The 22,148-nt window shown below is 50.8% G+C and overlaps 1 protein-coding gene across 4 annotated transcripts in view; it reads right to left on the bottom strand.

Moving 5' to 3' along the window:
* LOC116948388 (B1 bradykinin receptor-like) overlaps positions 1–22,148 on the bottom strand; it is a 44,923-nt gene that overhangs the window by 8,963 nt on the left and 13,812 nt on the right. For 2 of the 4 annotated variants that reach the window (XM_076071494.1, XM_076071493.1), the window contains one exon: positions 11,473–11,637. In XM_076071494.1, the coding sequence (XP_075927609.1) occupies positions 11,473–11,530 (58 nt within the window). In that variant the 5' untranslated portion in view covers positions 11,531–11,637. Of the gene's footprint in view, positions 1–252; positions 432–2,984; positions 7,015–11,472; positions 11,638–22,148 lie in introns of those variants that run through there. The other 2 variants (XR_012945887.1, XM_032965011.2) reach the window with 2 other exon arrangements.

Here is a 22,148-nt window from a genome sequence, read left to right as displayed (position 1 = left end):
CGCAATATGAAGATTGTCAATGCGATAACGCACATTTCGTTCCCCCCTTCTAAATTAACCCCTCCCCCCACCTCCGCGCCCCCAAGCGCGTGCACGAAATGCATCCTCGCTCGGATCAAAAGATGCAAATCTGAGTTTTCAAAAATGTCCACGACGCGTTTACGGGCGACCCGGATTCATCAGCGGAGCGCCGCGAGACGCCGCGCGCTCCCGGCACCGCGGCTGCGTGCAGGCCTTGAACTCACAACTCACCTCCGATGATGATGGTGGTGGTGATGATGATGATGAAAATCAAATTCTCTGCCTCTCTCTTTGCCGTCTCTGCCGTCTCTTCCCCTCTCTCTTCTTTCCTCGCTCACTCACTTGACCAGGGTAACGCTGCTTATCTGGGGCGCGTAAAGTGATCGCTGCATGAATGGCCTCTTGGTTAAGTGCGATCACGCGTCATCCTTAGCGGGGGTGGCGGGGGGTGGTGGTGGGGGGGGGGGGTATAACCCCTCCTCCCTGCACCCCAACCCCCCGGCCACAACTCTGGGGTTCCGCCCCGGGCCAGCTTCCGACGGTGTCCAGATTGGGAAACTTAAACAAGTGGTGGATTGTTTCGCTTGAGCTATTTGCCGAATTGCGACCGCAGCTTGTAACCATGTTTGCATAGAATATTTTTTTTTATTTTTCCGCCCTGAAAAAAGTGTTATCCGCGTGCATTTTACATGTGCTTATAAACAAAACAAAATAGTGGTTGGTTCAGAAGCACGGTCGTGACTACACGATATGTATGCACACGAGCAGACACCGACAGAGTGCGCAAGGCAAGAGGCGGCAAGAGCTGGGAAGCACACGCAGAGACAAAAACGGGAACGCATGGATTAGACAGTAGCAAAGACAGTAAGTGGGTCGATGAGACAATTCAAACTGCGTAGACGGGAAACGTCGCGAAAGCCCGAAAGGGCGATGGGCAAGGGAAATTGAGGACGTCCACCGGGGAGGTCGAACGACGAAATCCGTTTGCGCGCAAGTGCTTTGTGGGTTATTACATTGCAGGTTCCCGAGAGGTGGTGATGGCTTGGGAGATGTCTTCGTCTAACAGTGGATAGACCATGTCACCTCCGATTAGCACGGGTTTGCTTCGTACAATGCGAAAGTAGTTCAACACATACACACACATGCATGGTAGGTATATTTCAGTGGTTGTGGTGGCGCTGACCAATTGCGTGCCCGAAGCAGAAACTAAAATTTGGGGTCCACCTGACATTTCAATTTAAAAACTACATGCAGCGAGACTGCATAAGATGTCGAGACAAAGGGGTATAGGTGTGCCAACAATGTTGGGCAAAATATATCGGTATTATCAGCTGAGAGAAGAGAGATACCGATGGGGCAGAGAGGTAGGTGAGATGGTTGTCTTGGAAGGTCGGTGGTGGCGGGCCGTGTCGGGTGGCGGCGGGTTTAACGACACATTTATATATTTACGAGATCTCACCCCCCCAAAAACCACTCTATTACGGATGATATTGGTCACGAAAGCCTGCTACGTGTTCAGCTGAGATGGATGCAACGTTCAGAGACGGACGTAGTGAGACTAAGAGAAGAAGGCTCGATTAGCCTGTTAAATTAATTGACCAGTTTAAGTTCATGGGGAGCTGATTGCGACGGTCCCCTTGAGCTGCTTAGGTGGGGCGCCTATGATATTTGCTGAGCTCGCTTCGGCCCTCGCGGCCACCACACCGCGGTCCGCTTCGGCTGACACCTCGAGACCATTTGCTGGCGATTTCCACCCGCAGCTCCGCAGCGAGTCGAGCGTCGTGCGCGCGTTTCCTAAGGTCATCAATCCGCCTCGACGCTCGGTTTACGAAGCGCGGTCGCTTCCTATCAATAACGTTGTCAAAACACGGACGTTGATGGGGGGGGGGGGGGCTTTAGGGGGAGGGGTATCCTGGATGAGTGTCGACACAGCGCTGTGCTACTCTCGCTGCCGTCGAGTGGGCATTTTGGAATTTGCTCGAAACTAAACAAGCGCGCCTTGTGTGCGTGTGTGTATACGCGTGTGTGCGTGTGCGTCCGTGTGTGTGTGTGTGTATACGTGTGTGTGTGTGCGCGCGCGCGCGTGCGTGGCCATGCAAAGCGATTGCTTGTGCGCCCTTAGACGCGGTTTTCTGTTTAAATCTGTGAAAGCAAAAATAACCGAACAGTTTTGAGTGCAGTCAGGGGGCCACGTTAGGTTCGATGTTATCGTTTTGGGGAGGCCCTCCGATTAGTATATTAAATTGACTGTTTTACAACCACCCAAGCCCGACGATGTCAGTCACTCCCATCGTCATCATCATCATCATCATAAGTGTACGATCAGTTTATTATCATCATCATCTCACTACTGTGCTTCGCAACCTTTTTACATTCCACGGCACTCGCTGTCGAACTCGCTGGACCTCCACTACACACGTGTTTGCATGCGCGACCGAGGGAGTTGAGAGGGCCGACGATGGGAGCTGACGGCTATCTGGGGGGGAGGTCTGGAGGCAAGGGCGGGGTGGAGGGGGGGGTGCTGAATCGGCCACTGAACGGCATGGAGAGTTCGTCTGTCCTGGCTTGCGAGCAGCGAGCTTCTTTCGTTTTATTCAGAAAACACCGCGGCGCACCTGGTCCTCGGCGCCACGTCAGTTACAGAGCACTCCGCTGGAGTGCAACGCTTGTGTCACAACCATTACAAAAGCGGGGCTCTGTATGATCTTTTGGGGGGTTGAAGGGAAAACCTCAAAGTCTGAGGCCCTCGGGCTGCAGCTACGACCCCCTCCTCCAGCCTCCCCTGGCCCACGGCGCCTCTCGGCGTCACGGAAGGTGGCTGCGATGGTCGCCCTTGGCTATAAATCGCGGTTCGCGTGTAAACAATGGCAGTAGAGTTTGTAAACCGTGGCGGTGGTGACATTCGCTGGGAGGCGTGTTCAGCCGCCCCCCCCCATGCCCCCCCGCCCGCTGGTTTACGATGTTAACAAGAGCGGAGCGACACGTGAACGCGACGTCGGAAAATGTGACTCTTTGCGAACAATACCGGGGGTAGGGGACTGGGTATGGGGTTGTTCGCGCCTCGTTTAAATCACCGATGCTGAAGCACAGTGCCCACAGGCACACGATGCCGAGCGGGCAGCGGCAACAAACAGTGCTATTGAAGGTGAGGTTTTTTATGTCCTGTGAAGAAGGGTCATTGCCCGAAACGTCGCCCGTTATCTACATTGTTTTTTTTTTCATCTTGAGGAAACAGTGTTATTGACGAAAGCGTTTTTTTGTTATTTGTTCTTTGGCATCACTGCCAACTCAGAAGCTGCAGCAGCATCATCACCACATAATGCTATTAACGTGGGGGTGTAATAGATAAGCGTTAACAGGTTTATGTAATGGTGCAACCCGAGTCTTATATGGGATACCGGACGATGGGAGGCTAATTCTAATATCGCGCAGTGCGATTAATGAAGCGTTTGACTCACTGCACGATTAACCTAGCCACCCTGAGTTGAATTCTGGGCCCTGGGCTAACATCAGTGGCCAATGACATCTGAAACCGGCTCTCTGGCTTCACCTCTTCACCAACTCCACCCTGACGAACGTGGCGAAGTATGGACGAACAACTCCCACGACTGACACGAAATGGGAAGGCCTTCATCCAGCAGCGGCTTTGTCAAAGTTTGAAAATTATAATTACGTATTATCACCGGTTACGTAATGTTCTATGTTGCAGTAATACCCAACAGCAGCCGCAGTTAATCAGAATAAGAATATGTATTTTCACTGGACGAATCCGATGAGCTCCACGTCTCTTTGTTATAGATGTCCAGTAGGGGCACGGCGTAAGTGAAAGCAGAACATTATCAAACAAAAAAACCCTCATCCACGTAGGTTCTGAATTTCCTCCATGAACAATGAGCCTTTTTTTTATACTCTTTGGTTCTTTCGGTAAAGTCACGTTGCATGCATTTTTTGGTCATTCGCAGACGTAATCAGGAAGAGTCGGTGCACGTGCGCGGGGATGGAGGAGGGCAGGCAGGGGCACCCACATTGCCAGGGTAGTGGCATCCGGGGGAGGGGAGGGGGGGGTGGCGACCGAGGGGGAAGGACGCGAATAGATTGTAGGCGGGGAGGATTCAACGGTGAGATCGAGTCCGAGGATGTTGGATGTCGACTTTTGCAAAAAACTTCAGGGTCTCGCAGGAGGAAGGAAGGAAGGACGTTGCATTTTCGGGAACGGCGATATTGGCCGCGAGTTTGAACATTAATGAACTCGTTGTAAGTGACGTTGGATTTTAGGAAGTGTTGCATGCGGTGGTTTCTAAAGCTATCCACAGTGCGCATGGATCGCTGCTTCGTGCGAGCGTTTTCTCTCTTTATTTAGTTCTTATGGCGTTTGAAAAAGAATAGCAGCGCTGCCGTTATACGCTTAATGTCGTGAGCCATTCCACGGCCAAATCCGGGGTGGTATCTGAGTGGAGTGGTCCACTCGTTCCACCAGGGTCGCGTGGTTTCATTGGTGCAGTCATCAGCGATGCGCCTGATGGTTGGCATCGCATTCACGGGTTGGTGGAGTCTCCTGAACTTCCATTTTCGAAGGAAATCACCCCACCCCTCCTTCTTCTTCCCTGCGTTGTCGGGGCACCGGTTGTATAAGAGCGGCCTCCACTGTAGTCGGGCAGGGGAGATAAACCACAGCTGTTCTTTCGTCAGGTCTTCATTGAGGTTGTTGGTCATCCAAAATGAGCAATTTGCCGGTTTTCCTTTGAGTTTGGCTAAACATTTTTTTTTTAACCGTAACGCCGGAACACGATGGCTTACTCGCGTCGAATGACGTCAAGGGGATCTTTAACGTCCAGTAATTTGTTGTTGTAACGGTTGACACACACCGCCGCCGAGTATTAACCAGGGCGGCCGCCGCGGTTCGACGAGAAAAAAAAACCCCCGTGAACTCCTGAAACAAGCGGGGGCGAAGGCGCGAGCTACCCCGCTGGGGTCACCGCGCCGCGTCCACCAAGCCCCGAGCGGAGCGAGACAAACGCCGGCACCCCCCAAGACTCGAGACATTCAAACAGAAATGCAGCAGGCAATTCCGCACGCGTGTATGTGTGTCTGCGTTGTGCATCGGGCTGAGTTTCACTTCTATGTTTGGGGCGGGGTGGGTAAGGCAAAAAGTGGTTCGCTTTGTTCCTCGCCATTCGGAATCGAGGGTGCATGTGATGAATGTGTTTTTTAATCTTAATTGTAAACTTCTTAAAATAAACGAATAAACGTGTCCAAACTCCGCCCGTGTATGTGTGTGGAACTTCGTTCGCGTGTAATGAGGCAGGGAAGAGCTTTTGAACGACTGCAACTCCACCGGTCGTGTTTGTACAACAGCAAAGACAATGACAAAGATCCCCTGTTTAGGCTGAACAGATTGTTGGGGCAAGTGCTGTTAGCGAGCAGCACCTATGAAGGCCGGCACGGCACACGAGGGGGTGGGTGGCCAGCACCACGCCCGGCACGCCTCCGTCTTTCCAGCGGCGACATTTACACACCGCACCAGGTACTCATTTGAGGCTGAGTCGACCTAGGGGAGGCCCAGAACCGGTTCAAATAATCGTCACCGGTGTTGGCCCTGAGCGGGAATCGAACTCCGGGCCGCCGGGTTCGTAGCGCTACCGCTCCCCACAACAGCACATTAGCGACACATCCGCAGGGGGAGGGGGGGGGGGTCGAGGGGGGTGGAGGCCACGTAACATCTTTGTCCTCCGTGGCCCGAAGGCGTTTGCTTTAGCCCCAGGGAAAGGGGAAAAACGCGCATCAGTGTTTTGTTTACCCATGAATCCGGGCGTTGCGAGGAAATTGAAGGGGGGCTGCGTTGGGAGGAAGTTGAGGGGGGCTGTGTTGGGACGCAGCCTCGCGTGGGAGTGCCTATCGCTGGCGGAGCAGAGCGGTCGCGGAGAGCTACAAATGTTGGGAATTCCCCGATCATCGTCACCACCATCACCAGCCACGATCAATCAAATCCACAACTGCATGTGTGTTGAAGAACTTGTTTCGCGCCGTACGTAGCCAACCGTGCTATATCGGAGGTGCGCGGGGAGGACAACAACAATGAGACACAATAAAATCAGTTTTAAAGAAATTCGTTTTCCAACTAGATGATTTAAAAGTGCCGAGCTCCAGTGGCTTCCGAATAAAAGCCACTGGACCAAGGCCTTCCCCAAGCCGTCGCTGTCTCGCACGATCCCGCGATGTAAATAACAACAATAACAACAATCCGCTCGGGAAACCTGTCCGGGAGCTGATTCCGTCACTCCATCTCCCCGCATTGGACGAAAAACAACAACAAAAACCAAAACACACACTCGAGGCATTGGCCAACAGCACCGTGCGGCCTGTAACGATAACGACGTCAAACGATGACGATGCTTGTGTCAAGTGGCGTGAACTTGCGCGAGTCGCTTATTTTTGCCGAGTTGCTTATTTACCGTCGCAAATGAAACGATCGTGCGACGCGCGGGCTCTATTCTGCACGTCGTTACCCCTTGGCACCGCCCCTTGCGGGGAAGAGGGCTCGAGTCGATGGGTGGAGGGGGTGGGATGTGAATGGATGGGAGAAGAGAAAGGAAGGGGACAGGAAAGGGACGCTGGCACCGAAGTACCCCCATCAAGACGGACAAAGAGGAGGCCGCGGCTCAGGATGAGCGGCAGGGCGGGAGGGATGGAGGAGGAGGAAGAGCGCTGGGGTCAGGACGGGGCATGAGGATGAGAAGACGATGATGATGATGACGGCAGGTGGGAGGTGGGGAGGCAGGAAAGAGCATGAGCTCTTCCTTCCGATATTAGGAAGCCACTAGAAGCTGTGCACTTTTAAATAAAATAAATTCTTAAGAACTGCTTTTTTTTTGCGTGTGTTCAGTTTGCTCTCCTTCCCCCGCACCTCCGATAGGCGCGGCTGGCTACGTGCGGCGCGAAAGAAGTTCACCGAAAGAAGTTCACCGAAAGAAGTTCACCGTAGGGTCCACGCAGCTGCACGGAGGAGCGGTGGGGAGAAGGGAAGGGGTTCAGAGTGGGGGGGGGGCACACACAAATCACGTGCTTTGCGGGAGCTTGAGGTCACGTAAAGAATGTATAAAGAGATTAAACAATCAAACATTGTTCGCACGAGGGCGACGAAAGTAGGGGAAATCAGTCCAGACGAGGCGATCAATAAAAGCAATGACGGTACATTTTTGCGAGAGAGAAAAAAAAGTTTCGTGAGTTTTTTTTCTTACGTCAAATTTGTTGTTGTTAAATCACAAGTCCACAATCACGACGATCGTGGTGGCAATGACGCGTCGCATGCCCGGCGTTTGGTAAACAGTTCGCGGCATGCGTCACATTTATGTTGACAGTAAATGTGTGTGGTGGGTGTCTGTGTGTGTGCGTGCCTCTATAGCGGTGGGTGTCTGTGTGTGTGCGTGCCTCTATAGCGGTGGGTGTCTGTGTGTGTGCGTGCCTCTATAGCGGTGGGTGTCTGTGTGTGCGTGCGTGCCTCTATAGCGGTGGGTGTCTGTGTGTGTGCGTGCCTCTATAGCGGTGGGTGTCTGTGTGTGTGCGTGCCTCTATAGCGGTGGGTGTCTGTGTGTGTGCGTGCCTCTATAGCGGTGGGTGTCTGTGTGTGTGCGTGCCTCTATAGCGGTGGGTGTATGTGTGTGTGCGTGCCTCTATAGCGGTGGGTGTCTGTGTGTGTGCGTGCCTCTATAGCTGTGGGTGTCTGTGTGTGTGCGTGCCTCTATAACGGTGGGTGTCTGTGTGTGCGTGCGTGCCTCTATAGCGGTGGGTGTCTGTGTGTGTGCGTGCCTCTATAGCGGTGGGTGTCTGTGTGTGTGCGTGCCTCTATAGCGGTGGGTGTCTGTGTGTGTATGCGTGCCTCTATAGCGGTGGGTGTCTGTGTGTGTGCGTGCCTCTATAGCGGTGGGTGTCTGTGTGTGTGCGTGCCTCTATAGCGGTGGGTGTCTGTGTGTGTGCGTGCCTCTATAACGGTGGGTGTCTGTGTGTGTGTGCGTGCCTCTATAGCGGTGGGTGTCTGTGTGTGTGTGCGTGCCTCTATAGCGGTGGAGTAGCGAGCGGTTCGCGCGCTGCGCTACGAACCCGGCGTCCTGGGTTCGATTCCCGCTCACGGCCAACACCCAGTGACGATTATCTAAACCGGTCCTGGGCCTCCCCTAGGTCGACTCAGCCTCAAATGAGAACCTTGTGCGGTGTGTAAACATCGCCACCGGGGAGACAAAGGCGGTCGGGCGTGGTGCTGGCCACCCACCCCCTCGTGTACCGTTACGGCCTTCATATATGCTCGCTAACAGCACTTGCCCCTACAGTCCGCTAAGGCTATACGGGGGGATCTTAGCCTCTATATAATCTGACGCACGCCAGCCGTGAGAGACATTCGCGCATGCCAGGTGCCCTTCAAGCAAGAGTCGTTTCCTCATCGTGTCGTGCGGCCGTCGATGGGTGCGACCTGTCAACAAGAGACGACCACCACGGCAAAGCGACTCATGAGCTATAAAACTCAGTTCAACACGTAGCAGGCTTTCGCGATCAATATCATCCATAACATAGATTTTTTTTGTAAGGGTTAGGTCGCGTAAATATAATCCCGCCACCAGACAAAAACGGGTACTGCTATTGCATTGCACGCTAACGAGGTACACCAACAATGCGCATGCATCATGTACGTAGGTTACCATATGAATAACCCAACCTTCATAATTCATAATATTCATAATAAAGGTTTTTGGGTTAGATCGCGTTTATTTATAAATGTGTCGTAACCCTCCACCACCCGACACGGCCAATCAGCAAAAAAGTGTCACGTTGACAAAAGACAAATAATTCACTACTTCAGCCCACCGGTGTGTTGAAGAGTTAATCCACATTTACAGTTTGAGTACGACGTTTCGCTGGTAAATACTTCCAGCATCATCGGGCAATTCCAACCTTGCAATGGTTACCCATTGTAATTTAGATGCACCCTCTCTCCCATTCGCACGTGAAGGGCTCACAAGTGACGTCATCACGTCTACGCCTCTATTCAAGGAACGAAAGAGTTAGACTTCACCACAAATCTGGATGTCGCCTGATGAAGCCGGTTGTAATCACTGGCGAAACGTCGTGCTCAGATGGTAAATGTTGTGGATTTGCTGTCCAACACACCGGTTAGTGCTGTACTAGTGACGAATTGTCCACGTTCTGTTTACTGGACAACCCTTACTAGTTGGCTGTGTCGGGTGGTGGCGGCTTTAACGACACATTTATGTATTTACGTGTTCTAACCCAAGAAAGGGGCCGTCCATAAATGACGTCACGCGATTTTGGATTATTTTTGACCCCCCCCCCCTAGCCACACGGCGTCACAAAAAGTCAGACCCCCCCCCTCAAATATGACGTCACAAAGCTCTGCCCACCCCCCCCCCCCCCCCCCAAAAAATAAAACATGCTTCAAATCGCTTTAAACTATTGTCATTGTAGTGCGTATTTCGTGTGGCGCTGCACTCTGATGTTGTAGGCGAAAACATTTATTAAAAAGTCTATTCAATTAAGTAGAACGTGTTGTCTATATTTATTTAAAGTTGCGAATTTTTATGTGACGTCACATTTCTCACCCCCCCCCTCCTTCGTCACACATCGTCACAAATGTCTGACCCCCCCCCCCCCCAATTTTTATTTATTTTACCAGGTAATGGCCCACTGAGCTATATACTGTAGCTCTTTAACAGAAGCGACCTGGCTTCTCGCCAATGATAGCTCAACAGAAGGGGATAATTATCATCACGTGGAAATTTCTCGCAGCCAAATACCACCCCACCCAGCATGCTTCTAAACGTGGAGGTGAAAAAAGAAAATCGGAGGACCCGGACAAAAATCCACGCGACCGCAGGGAGAGATGTCCAGGCGTCAGGGTCGTGATCGAGCACGCGGCCTCCTGCGTACGAGGCGAGGGAGGCAACATCTCGCCACCGCGGCGGGAACAATCGCACGCGAGCCAGCACCAAGGCGCTGGCTCACGACGCCCGCCCCCAGGCGCCGCTGCACAGTTGAAGGCGCGATGCCGCGCTCATCGAAAAAAGCGTCAAGCGACAATAAAAAAAAATGTCCCCCGTAAATAACATAACCGTGAAGTTCGGCGAGATGCGATGTACACACGCGGAGATGACGGGACAAAGAACTGAGGGTACGCCACAGCGACACCGAATCAATCCGCGTACTGTATCACTGTACCGCTACGCCGCACAGCCCAAGAAGGCAGTTCGCCGACGACCGCTCGGAAACCGCTTTGTAGCGGTGACACGTTCCGTGTTATAGCGGTGCACGTTCCGTGTTATAGTGGTGCGAGTTCCGCGTTATAGCGGTGCGAGTTCCGTGTTATAGCGGTGCGCTGTGTGCGTTATAGCGGTGCGAGTTCCACGTTATAGCGGTGCGCTGTGTGCGTTATAGCGGTGCGCTGTGTGCGTTATAGCCGTGCGAGTTCCACGTTATAGCGGTGCGCTGTGTGCGTTATAGCGGCGCGTTCCACATTGTGCGAAAAGTGTTGCCGAATGAAAGAAGAAAGAAGCGAGCACTTATCATCACGTGATGAAAAAAATAATTACTCAAATATAAACTCGTTTTCTTTTTTCACAACAAACTTCTCTATATTGCAAAATTCTGCAAAAAAATGATAATGGTGAGCTGTGTGCTGAGTTTAGCATTGGTGATGATGCGTTGTGTACGGTGCGTTTAGTGGTGCTCACGGTGATCTGTGTGTGTTTTCTGTCACATGTCAAAGTGAACCGAGCAACATTATACGTCTCATTGTACGTGGGGGTTATTACTCCGCATACTCAGTAGCCTCTCCGCAGGCTCGGCGAATGTCCTCGATGCTGCCCGCGAATCGGCGGTGCAGGGAGGGGGGTGGCAGCGTCGGATCACGCGATCCGTGGTCTGGCTCTGGTGACAGCAGCAGTCACCGTGCGGACAGCGCTTCTCTCCCCGTCGGGATGATGGAGGAGATGATGGTGCTCGATGCTACTGACCCTACAGCGTACCATCGACGCAATGCCCCGATCCACAAAAACGGCGGCGATACACTGCGCCGGTCCTGACGTGGTTATCTGACTTGACCCCCTGAATGTGAAATTGTAGTTTTGCTGGCTCTGCGTATGCACGAGCAGAAGCAGAAGGTAGACGTCGCCGCATAAACAGTCTCGAATTTTTCACAGCAATAACTCGGCGCGTAGTGGAGCCGAATGGTGGTGTTTTTTTGGCGTTTTTTGTTTACCACGATAATTTCAATGCAAGTTCAGATTGCCGCTCAGCTCTCTGCCGTATCTCCTCCACCCCCCCCCCCACCGCCACCCCGACGCGCGTAATAACTTGGGAAGGCGAACGCGCGACCAAGAAGGCGACGGCACTGCAAGGGGTCAGAAGTTCGAGGAGCGTGCAGGAGGGAGGTGGATTACCACCCACCAGAAGAACGACGGCGTTCTCGCAGAAACGGTCGCGTCTCGGTCGCACACGCAAACATTTGCGTGGTGAGTTCAGTCGCTGGTATCGGCGAGCTGCGATGGCGAGTTTCGCAGAGCGATCGGTGGACGGCGTCTTTCCAGTCTCGGCGACGATCTGTGGCGTGCCCTGGGACAGATGGAGGCAGAAGGACAGGAGTGTTTTTTTGTGCGCAAAGCCATACTTCGCTTACTCTTTGAGTTATTTCGGTAAAGTCACGTAGGTATCAAATAAAATGAATCACGACGTTTCGATCGCAACACAAGCGGTCGTCCTCAGGCGGAAAAAAATAATACGATCCAGCAGTGGAACTGCTGAAGCATCGAGAGAGCTGTTACAACAAGAGGTTATATTTGTGGCGATGGGCAGGCAAGCGGGGTCTTAGCTGGAAAGGAATTCCATCCACGGACGTAGGCACGTCAGCTGTGTTAATGGGGGAGATTAGGGAGAGAGAGATTAGCTTGTTGCCTCCCTTAACGGCGTCACGATGCACGCGGCATGCACTGATAAGCATTGGGGAAGTATGGTCAAACAACCTATGCATGGGGAGGGGGGGGGGGTGCGTGTCCACGCGCCCCTTCGCTCCGTTGACACCGCACTCTGTTTTCTCAATTCCATGAAGTCCGCGGCCCAGTCAAACCTCTTCCTACGAATCCAACTGCGACCGGGAAGCGATAAAGGGAGGCGACCAGCGCTTGGCTTTCTTCACTTCAACGCTGTCCGCTGGACAGGTTGGTCCCTTCACCTGATAAAGGCCGCTTGTGTTGTGGCCGAAACGTCGTGATTTTTGTTGTTTTAATTTTTTTACCTACGTGACTTTACCGAATAGAACCAAAGAGTATGGATCCTTGCAGTCACGAAAGCTTCAAATCTAGAAGCGATAAATTGTTCGCACAATTGCGCGAGAACAGTCGACGCATTTTGACTTTGTTTTACCATTGCGCCTCGACGGGCCCCGCGCGCAGGCGTCTTGCGTCGAGCAATTGTTGGCGCTGCAAATCGCTCCGGGCGGTTTCTCTTTTGGACGGTGTGTGTGGGGGTGGGGGATATTCGATGGAAAAAAAAAGTGGAATGTGTCTTAATGAAAAAATATCGTCCTGAGTGTTTCTCCTGCCATTCCTGCTCATCATCGGGGAGCGTTCCGAGCGCATTCCTCCCGTCTGAAAGGCGTCGGAGCTTCTCCGTGCTGTTAATTTGGTACAAAAAATAATCAGTTTTGATGGACGTTATCAGAATATACGTATAACATTTCAGCTCAAGCCTCCCGTAAATCCACTATGAACCTCTCTCCTCACCCCTACCACCGCCCCCTGTGAAAACAGATGCTGCTCCTCCGTGCATCTCTCTTCTGCTCCCTCGTTGTCTCTTTTCCCTCTCCCCCCCACCCTCCCTCTCAACATCATCCTCTCATCATCCACGGAATCTTGGCTCGGTCATTCTGTCTCCCCCTCCTCGTCCCCTTCCTGCCCCCAGCACTCTTTCTGTGTCCCTGCTGCTCAACTTGAGGCGTGCCCGCTTTTTGTCCGTCCTGGGGATGTCCGTCTCGATTTCCCGTCGTGGTGGCGAGACGTTAACCACCCCCGCCTGGTATATAGGAGGTTGTGGGTTCGATCCGGACACTGACGCCTGCCTGCTGTATATTTGGAGTTTGCGTGTTTCTCTCCCCGCGGTCGCGTGGATTTTTCTCAGGGTCCTCTGGTTTTCCCCTCGACTTCTGGGAGCTATCATCTGTGGCCAGGTTTCTTCTGGGAAAAAAAGAAGCTTACATAACTCAGTGGACCTAATGTGGTGAAAGGAAAATAGTTTATAGTTGACTCATATTTCCCGTGTTCTACCAAAGGTAAAATATTTTTTTTCCAAACCGCGTGTACAGCTAATAATCTTGGTTTTAAAAAAAGAATACAAACTTTGAACAAAATCCCGACATTCCAGTGGCAATGGCATCAGAGCATCACCACACGTCTCATTCGTGAGTTGAAATGTTAAGACGCGAGCCACAGGAGTGTGAGTGTGGCCGTACAACCCAAAATCTGGACTGCGTAGTTAAACTACACAGAGGAGGATGCACAGCGTTGCTACACAAACTCTCTCTCTCTGCCAAAGCCCTCTTGTCGTAGGCCAGGAGACCTCTAAATTGGCATTTAGCTCCTGAACACAATGCTCATGCGAGACGCGAGAATCGGGTGGAATCCACCACGCTGACTTTCAAGGTACCCACCCCCATATTCTGAGTTCTTTCGGTAAAGTCACGTTGAAGAGAAACAATAAAATAGTAAAATATATATAAAACACCGCGTACCCACCCCCCCTTAAGGATTCGGTGAGCTGATCGACTGAGTCGATCGTGGACCTCATCTCGACCGATCCATGTAAGGTGACATAGTTGGTGCGATCATTCGATGGGATTCTTTAGAACTGATGTTTGTGTTTTGAGAGTGTTGTCCTTCCCCCGCAAACTGCGATTAGCACAGTTGGCTGCGTACGACGTTCGACAAACGGACGTGCGCCAAAGTGTAAAAAGTGTTTATCCTGGGCACCAGCAAGCAGTGATTCATCTACACTTGCAGACAACTAATAATGACGAACCACTGTTTAGTACGTGGAGCCAAGTCGACCTCAGAACATGTTTGAATTGTCCTGCGGAGCAACGCCAGCGTTGACACTGGAGCCAGGGAGTCTGCAAGCAAAAGCACTGCGCATACGCCACGCGGCCACGCCGGAGAGTGACGCAGCGTGTAGACTTGACGCGATAGTGACACCTTGTACAGATTTGACACGACAGTGACACCGCGTCTCGGCTAAAGATGCAGGGTCTAGTGACACGTCCCGTGCTTAGGACAACTTCAGGACCCTGCTTTATCATCATGATTATTATTATTATTCATAGCCCGATGCAAAGTTACAATAATATATAGTTTGGTCATTCCATATAATTAATGCAGAGTGTTATGTGATACAGTTCGCATGAATGACGCTTCATAAAATGAAAGTAGTATTTATTTGAGCGAAAGGGTATTCGTAAGAGAGTTTACAAACAACTCTTGTCATCGCCTCGAGTAGCAGGGATTTGTGTGTAGCTTGTTGGGGTTTTTTTCCGTCTGTTTAGTTTGTTGTCCTTCCCCCGCATTCTCCGATGAGCATGGTTGGCGGCCACGCACGGTGCGAAAGAAGTTCAACTTGCGGTTCAGGACACACACACGCAGGCACTAGAGGCGATGTGAGCAAGAGGCCGCCCGGCACGGCCAGGGTTCTGACTCCGCATCATCAATAAAGCGCCCTTTCAGTAACCCAGAAGAAGAAGAAGACGACGAAGAAGAAGACCACGAAGAAGATGAAGAAGAAGACCACGACGAAGAAGACGAAAAAGAAGAAGATGAAGAAGAAGACGAAGAAGAAGATGAAGACGAAGAAGACGAAGAAGAAGATGACGAAGAAGAATGAAGAAGAATAAGACCACAAAGAAGAAGACAAAGAGGAAGACGACGACGAAGAAGACGAAGACGTTATTGTATAAACAGTCGTGAATTTTTCACAGCAATCACTCGGCGCGTAGTGGAGCCGAGCGGTATTTTTTTGCGTTTTTTGTTTACCACGAGAATTTCAATGCAAGTTCAGATTGCTGCTCAGCTCGTTGGGACATTCCGTCGAGAGGAATTCCCCCCATTCGGATTCCTATCTAAAGCCTGACTCCCACCACCATCCGGCCCAGAAGAACTCCCTCATCACAACACTACACCACAGGGCCTGCTGCATCTCTGACCAGCGCCACCTAGCCAATGAACTGGAGCATGTACACCAAGCCCTCAACATGAATGGATACTCAGACCGCACAATCCGCAAAGCTGTAGCCCCAAGCATGGGGAGACAACCAACTGATGACCCAATCAAAACCATCACCTTGCCATACATAGCAGTTCTTACCAAAAATATTTCCAAAATCTTAAACAAACATAAGATCCAGGTCCGATTCAATACAGTGCACAAAATCCGTGATTTGATCCCATCTGTGAAGGGTGTCATTCCTGACATGCAATACCCTGGAGTCTACAAACTAAGTTGTGTCTGTGGCAGCAGTTACATTGGGGAAACGAAACGACATGTCTTGGACCGTGTTTGCGAACACAAGGCAGATTTGAAACACGGCAGAACCAATACCTCTGCCGTGGCTGACCATTGTTATAACGCTGTGGGCTAGCACGATATTGTTTTTTTCTGAGACCAAGGTACTCTGTAAACCTTCGGGCTACCATCAAAGATTTGTCCATGAAGCCATCCAGATATATAAACACAGACAATTTAAACCGAGATGATGGGTATAAGCTGAGCAATCATTGGAAGGACGTTATTAACCAAGCAAAGTTGTAACTTGCTGTGGTGCTTCCAATCTTCCCTGCCGTTTGGTTGTTGTCTCCGACTCTCTAAGTTGCATTGCCCTGTTAGGTGCCTCTGCATTAACGGGCCGGGGTCTCACTAACATGGCCACTTCTGCTCCCTTAGCCTCGATGTACCGATGGTTCTGGCTGTGTGATTGGCTTTGTGTCTCACTGGCGCGACCACTGTTGCAGTGGTTCCCTTGCGTGGACGCGCTTGCCTCTCACAGCGCGGTTGGCAGCACCGCAGCAGCTTGTGTTACACATAGACATGACATTAACTTGCTAATCCCCCTAATCTCCCTGCCTAATCTCTCCCATCAACGTAGTGCTAATCTCCCATTAACACTGCTGTTGTGCGCATATGCGGGCATGATACTCTTACGTGGCGACGGAAGCTCATTTAATGCTAATCTCTCTCTCCCTAATCTCCTCCATTAACACAACTGACGTGCTTGCATCCGGGGATGGAATTCCTTTCCAGCTCAGACCCCGCTTGCTTGCCCATTGCCACAAATATAATCTCTTATTGTAACAGCTATCTTGCTGTAACAGCAGTTCCACTGCTGGATTATTATTTTGGTTTATTTTTTTTCCACCTGAGGACGACCGCTTGTGTTGCGATCGAAACGTCGTGATATATTATTATTTTTTGTTTTATTTATTTTTTCTACCTACGTGACTTTACCGAAAGAACCAAAGTGTCAGTTCCACGTTTCCTCCCAGCGAATTCGACTGCGTGTGATGTCACGTTGAATTTTAGCGGAATAATATCACAGCGCAAAGGCAACAACAACATCAACAGCTATCAATAACATACTGCCAATTGCAAGTCCCCGCTAGCTCTTTCTCGAGCCGAGTAACCCGGTGGCGGTAGTCGTGAAAGCAGGGAGACAATCAGGCGACCGATTCCGTGCCACCACCGGTTATTGAGCGATTGAGCGAGCACTCTGCGTTAGGGCTGAACGATTAATCGATTACAAATCGAAATCGCAATTTGAAACAATGCGATTAGTAAATCGCAAAGGCTCTGATTTTTTTTTGCGATTTGAAAAGTCCCTTTACCTTCTTTTTTTGGAGTTGTTTCATTTTTTTATTATAACTTTATTTATTTAACTTAACAATTGTTCTATGTTTGATTGTTTTATTTCAATCAAAACATTTTAATAAATACATGTTGGAAGTCATTCATATATTTTAAGTTCTCATTCTTGCATTATTTTCTCCACGCCCGGCCGCCTTTGTCTCCCCAGTGTCGATGTTCACACACCACACCAGTTACTCGTTTGAGGCTGAGTCGACCTAGGGGGAAGATCAGGACCAGTTCAAATTATCGTCACCGGTGGTGGCCGTGAGCAGGAATCGAACTCGGCTGGTCCGGGTTTGTAGCGCAGCGTGCTAACACTACACTACCGCTCCCCCCCACACACACACACAGCGCGCTAACCACTACACTACCGCTCCCCCCCCCCCCCAGACACACACGCGCTCGTCCATAGGTACACATACACGCGCTTGTTACAGACACACACACAACTTTCAGGGTGCGTACGGCAGTAAACGACTCAAATAATAAAGCAATGCTGCGCGAAGAACGCCTTAGACCTGCAACACATTTGTATGGCACTTTACTCGCGGAGGGTTGGGGGGGGGGGATGCGTGACGTCAGCAGGCACACTGCGTGACGCTACCACATGCGCGGGTGACATGACAGATGTGACGTCACAGCTCACTTGCCGTGCAAAATATTATGCATTATTGCATGCCCCCCCTCCCCCCCCAAAAATACAAAAGTATATTTTTTATAATTGTTGCATGGTGTACAGTCTGGAAAGTACCCACATGGCAAATTTCAAGTTTGTTGCATGTCGGGAAGTATGCTAAACATTTTGAACAGACACACATATTCACAAATTTCCCTTTTATATATATAGAGAGAGCAGTTCATATTTTGATGGTATCATGTGGTAATGCTCCATCATACGTTTTAAATCTATTACACAGTGACGTAAAAAAATGTAATCGCAATATCTGTCAGATAAAACCACAATTAAAAATGTTCCCCCAGATCGTTCAGCCCTATTCCGTCCCCAGTGCACGCGTTCGCTCCACGTGTCGGACCAGGTTCTGTGTCCCTTTGCTTGTGGGTGGGGGTGGTGACCGGTGGGGGGGGGGGGGATAGGGGCTGGGGACACGAGGACAGGGTGGCTGGCTGGTTGTTTGAGGAGAACGGGGGGCAGGCCGGGGGTGTTTGACTTTTAAAATCCAATTTTACCTGCTACCAGCAGCCTGCGTGCGCGTCGTGTGTACACAATCATATGTGCCCTACGGCGTATTATATTATACACCGTGGTGTATCGCGAGTATGCACGCCACGTGGCATCATGTGGAGGGTTACACGGGGCGATTGAACCTAAGAGAGAGAGAGAGAACAAGAACGCCGTTCACATCGGGGCACGGAGAGAGAGAGAGGGGGGTAGCCACAGTTTGGGGGTTCATCAGCGGTTCGCAAACCACTCTGACCGTCGACGATAATTAAGTTGACGATATCTCGCTCATCTCGTCAAGGAGCATAAGTCCATCACGAGAAACTGCGGTCATCCTCGCAGCAGCTGCGGGTTTAATCTGACCGCTGAACGAAGACGGTGTTCAGCGCATCGCGCTACGTTTTCAGATGGCGCTTCTGCGGCCGTCTGGAACGCTCTTCCGATATTGGGAAGCCATCGGGAGCTGTGCACTTTTAAATCATCTCGATTTTAAAACGAATTTCTTTAGAACTGCTTTTTAGTGTTTAGTTTGTTGTCCTTCCCCCGCACCTCCGATTAGCACGGTTAGCTACATACGGTGCGAAATACGTTAAATATACATACTATATATATATATTTACGTGGAAGACACTGGACGAAGTTCTGTTTGTATATGTCTCGTTGCCACCAAGCGTAGGCTCGTTTAATACACCAGGATTGTCAGCTTGTGTTTGTTTTAGCACGCTTGGCAGTATTTGTCGACGCACAGTGCAGATGCTGTCAGCGTGTTCACGCTGACCCTGCGTCACGGCGCTGGGAGAACACGCATATTGGGTAGCTTCCGAGCTTCCGAGCCCCGGGAAACAATTCCAGCGTTGAGAAACTCTCTGTGCAAGGCCTCTTTTGTTTATACACTAGAATTACATTAAAAAAAAAACCCGCTATTCATTTTGAAATAATAATTCATGTCAATCTGTAACGTGCCGCGCAGGATTCGCTCACTTTTGAAACGAGATAACTACTCAAGAGTCCTCGCGGACCAGCGGGAAGGGAAGCAGGCACGCGGCAAGCCGCCGCAAACAATGTTTGCCAAGCTCTGCGGTCCTCTGTATACATCAAGGTGTTATCGACCAATGTACGTGGCGGATGAACCCGCAGTTGCCCTGGAGACAATTCCGCGCGTGTGACAAGGGGGGGGGGGGGGTTGACACTATCCTGTACAGATGGGTAAGGGAATGAACGCCCACGGGAATGAACGTTCGTAACATTTTCTGCGAGTCGCCAAGCTTCGCCTCCACAGCGCCAGATACCAGCCGTGCCACGCAGCCCCCCACTGCCCGGCGAAAACTGATCGGTGCTGCGTTGGCTCTGGTCAGCGTTAAGTCCACGAATGTTACGTTGGCAATGTGAGAGCGGTGATTCCAGCACTGCGTTCAATTTTGTGGCTGTCGCAACCGTGGCTCTGCATCCTGTAACACTTATGCCGTAGCAATATTGTCATCAGCCATGATCAACCTACTGCTGGATGAAGTTTCTCTCCGATCGGTCGCCGTCTCTCACGACCATGCGATGTAATAATAATCGGCCCAGCCGATTCCATCGCCCCTGTCTCCTCGACGGACGCCCTCTAAGATGCGCGCCATTCCCTCGGCTGCCATGCCATCACGATTCCTGACCATCGGCCTTCAACCTTGACGATGTCCTGCCCAAAGCCCCTTACTTCCCTTAACAAATGTTAGATGCCGTCATTAACCTGCGCGTGTTTTCTAATCCACGTGGCTCCTCTCCCTGTATCTCAGTCTAATTCCCAGCCTGCGTCTACCCATGCGTCTTTGCAGCACCTCCGATTAGCAAGGTTGGCAACGTACGGTGCGAAATAAGTTCAACATACGTAGGTTTTGTTGTTTTCAGTTTTTTGTTTGTTCCATTTTCTTTGCCCGTGACCGTTGTTTTTGTCGTCTGAAGCACGTGTCATGCCAGCAGGGTGATCCGCACTGCGTGCTGCTAGTGACACGTGACGGAGCCCTCAATATCAGTGGTAATAATTGTTTAGAGAACAGGCCCTGCCGAGGTCTGTTTAAACACGGCCACAGTGACTTCCTGCTCCAACGAGCGGTGAGGCGCCGTTCATTGCCTCTGTTTTACACGACCGAGCCAGCGGTGGAGTTTCCACATTCTCCTAGCGGGGGGGGGGGGGGGGGGGGCGTGCGGGTGAGTTCCACACAAAGTGGTTCTCCTGCATATCCACCCCCGGAAGGGAAGGGGTGATGGGCTGAGTCGAGTCGACCCTCCCCCGACTCAACTAGGGGTGTGGGCTCGCCAGTCAATGGACGTTCGACTCATCCTCACCCTTCAGACCCCATCTCTTTTTTTGAAGGGCTTTTTCACTTTCGTCATATTTTGTTTACTTTAGCCTTTGGGTTTTTATTTTGTTGCATTTGAGTCGGTTGTTTTCTGTTTTTTAATCACGAACCTTTAATGAGCCATACTCTTTGGTTCTATTCGGTAAAGTCACGTAGGTAAAAAATAAAACAACAAAAATCACGACGTTTCGGCCGCAACACAAGTGGCCTTCATCAGGTGAAGGGGCCGTGCTGTCATGAGGACAGCATTGGAGTGAAAACAGCCAAGCCCAGGTCGCGTCCTTTAAGCTGTGTGGGAGGAAACAAAACGCTTTGACAAAGGAATTAGCATAAAAATAAGCATGATGTACGTAGGAGGTACATGCTGGACCATGGTGGACCAGGCGCGGGGGGGACCATGATGGACCAGGCGCGGGGGGGGGGGGGGAGTTTACATAATGTTGGTGTGGAGAGAAATAAGCAGCTGTGAAAGTTTGGGATACCACTACTTGAAAAAATATACTGTAACATTGAAAATAAGTTGAATGTTTAGTTTGATTTAGAACATCTTTCCAATGATTTCTTAATTTGAAACCATCCTCTCGGTTGGAATTGTGTCCGTGTTTGTAAATCTGAATTGCCTCGTGGACAAATCTCTGATAAAAACCCGTGGGTTTGCAGAGAACCTTGTTATCGGAGAAAACTATATCGTGATCACCCACAGCGTTGTAACAGTGGTCAGCTTTTTTTTACTGACTTCATTTTATTATTCTACTTTATTTCTGTCTTGCAGCTCTGTACAGCAACTCTGTGCCCTCCGGGTAAAAAAAAAAAACGCTGCTTTAAAAGTGTAAAGTATCATTGTTATTGCGTATAATTGTTATTGCCTCTGAGCCGCCTTTGCCCCCCGTATTTACATCTAAACCTGATGATTTTTCTTTGTTCGGGGCTACCGCTTTAGGACGCTGGGGCGAGGTCTGTACGCACGGCTGCTCCAGGCGGACTGTTTGACAGCAGCGCAAGCGAAAGAGCGGCTATCTTATCGGCGATTGTGCGCTGTGGACAAATGGAAGCCAAATGGGCCGCTAATGCAATGGAGACGCGCGCTTTCGGAGGAAGCAGCCGTGGTCTCTAATTGCGTTGGGCGTAAATTGCGCGCGCCTAATTGATGGCGGGCGCTTATTAAACCATCGCCGCTATCTGGGTCCGTAAGTGCGTCTGCCCGTTGTCGGGACGATGGTCTTCGTGCATTGTTGAGTCAGAGACAGAGAGACAGAGAGAGAGAGAGGGGAGAGGAGTTCATGCCCATAATGAAGGCCACGTGCTGCTCGCCCGTGCCGGAGAGCGATGGGCAAAGGCGCTGCGTGGTGTGGAGGATGTTCGGAATTCGACGGAAGGAATTTAAGAGGTGCTTGGAAATATGAAGTCTCTCCATTCTTAACTGGCTTCGAGATCTGCATCTAAATTTTAAGTAATGTATGTGGTGGTGGTAGTGGTGGTGGTGATGCTGCTGCTGCCTTGGCAGTGGCACACAATCAGAGTGAACAAAACATTGGACTCGTTCGTCAAATAACGCTGCGTGGGTGTGGAATAGGAAAACACACACTTGTAATGGGTAATGGCGCCTTCTTCACAGAAATAGTTCGACATATTTGAAAGCCAAGTGACGGATTCAGGCGAGA

The sequence above is a fragment of the Petromyzon marinus genome, chromosome 33 (genome assembly GCF_048934315.1).
Source record: "Petromyzon marinus isolate PM22_M1 ecotype Great Lakes invasive population chromosome 33, UKy_Petmar_22M1.pri1.0, whole genome shotgun sequence".
Classification (NCBI taxonomy): Eukaryota; Metazoa; Chordata; class Hyperoartia; order Petromyzontiformes; family Petromyzontidae; genus Petromyzon; species Petromyzon marinus.
Note: the sequence above shows the minus strand (reverse complement) of the source record. Positions and strands in the feature narration are given on the sequence as shown.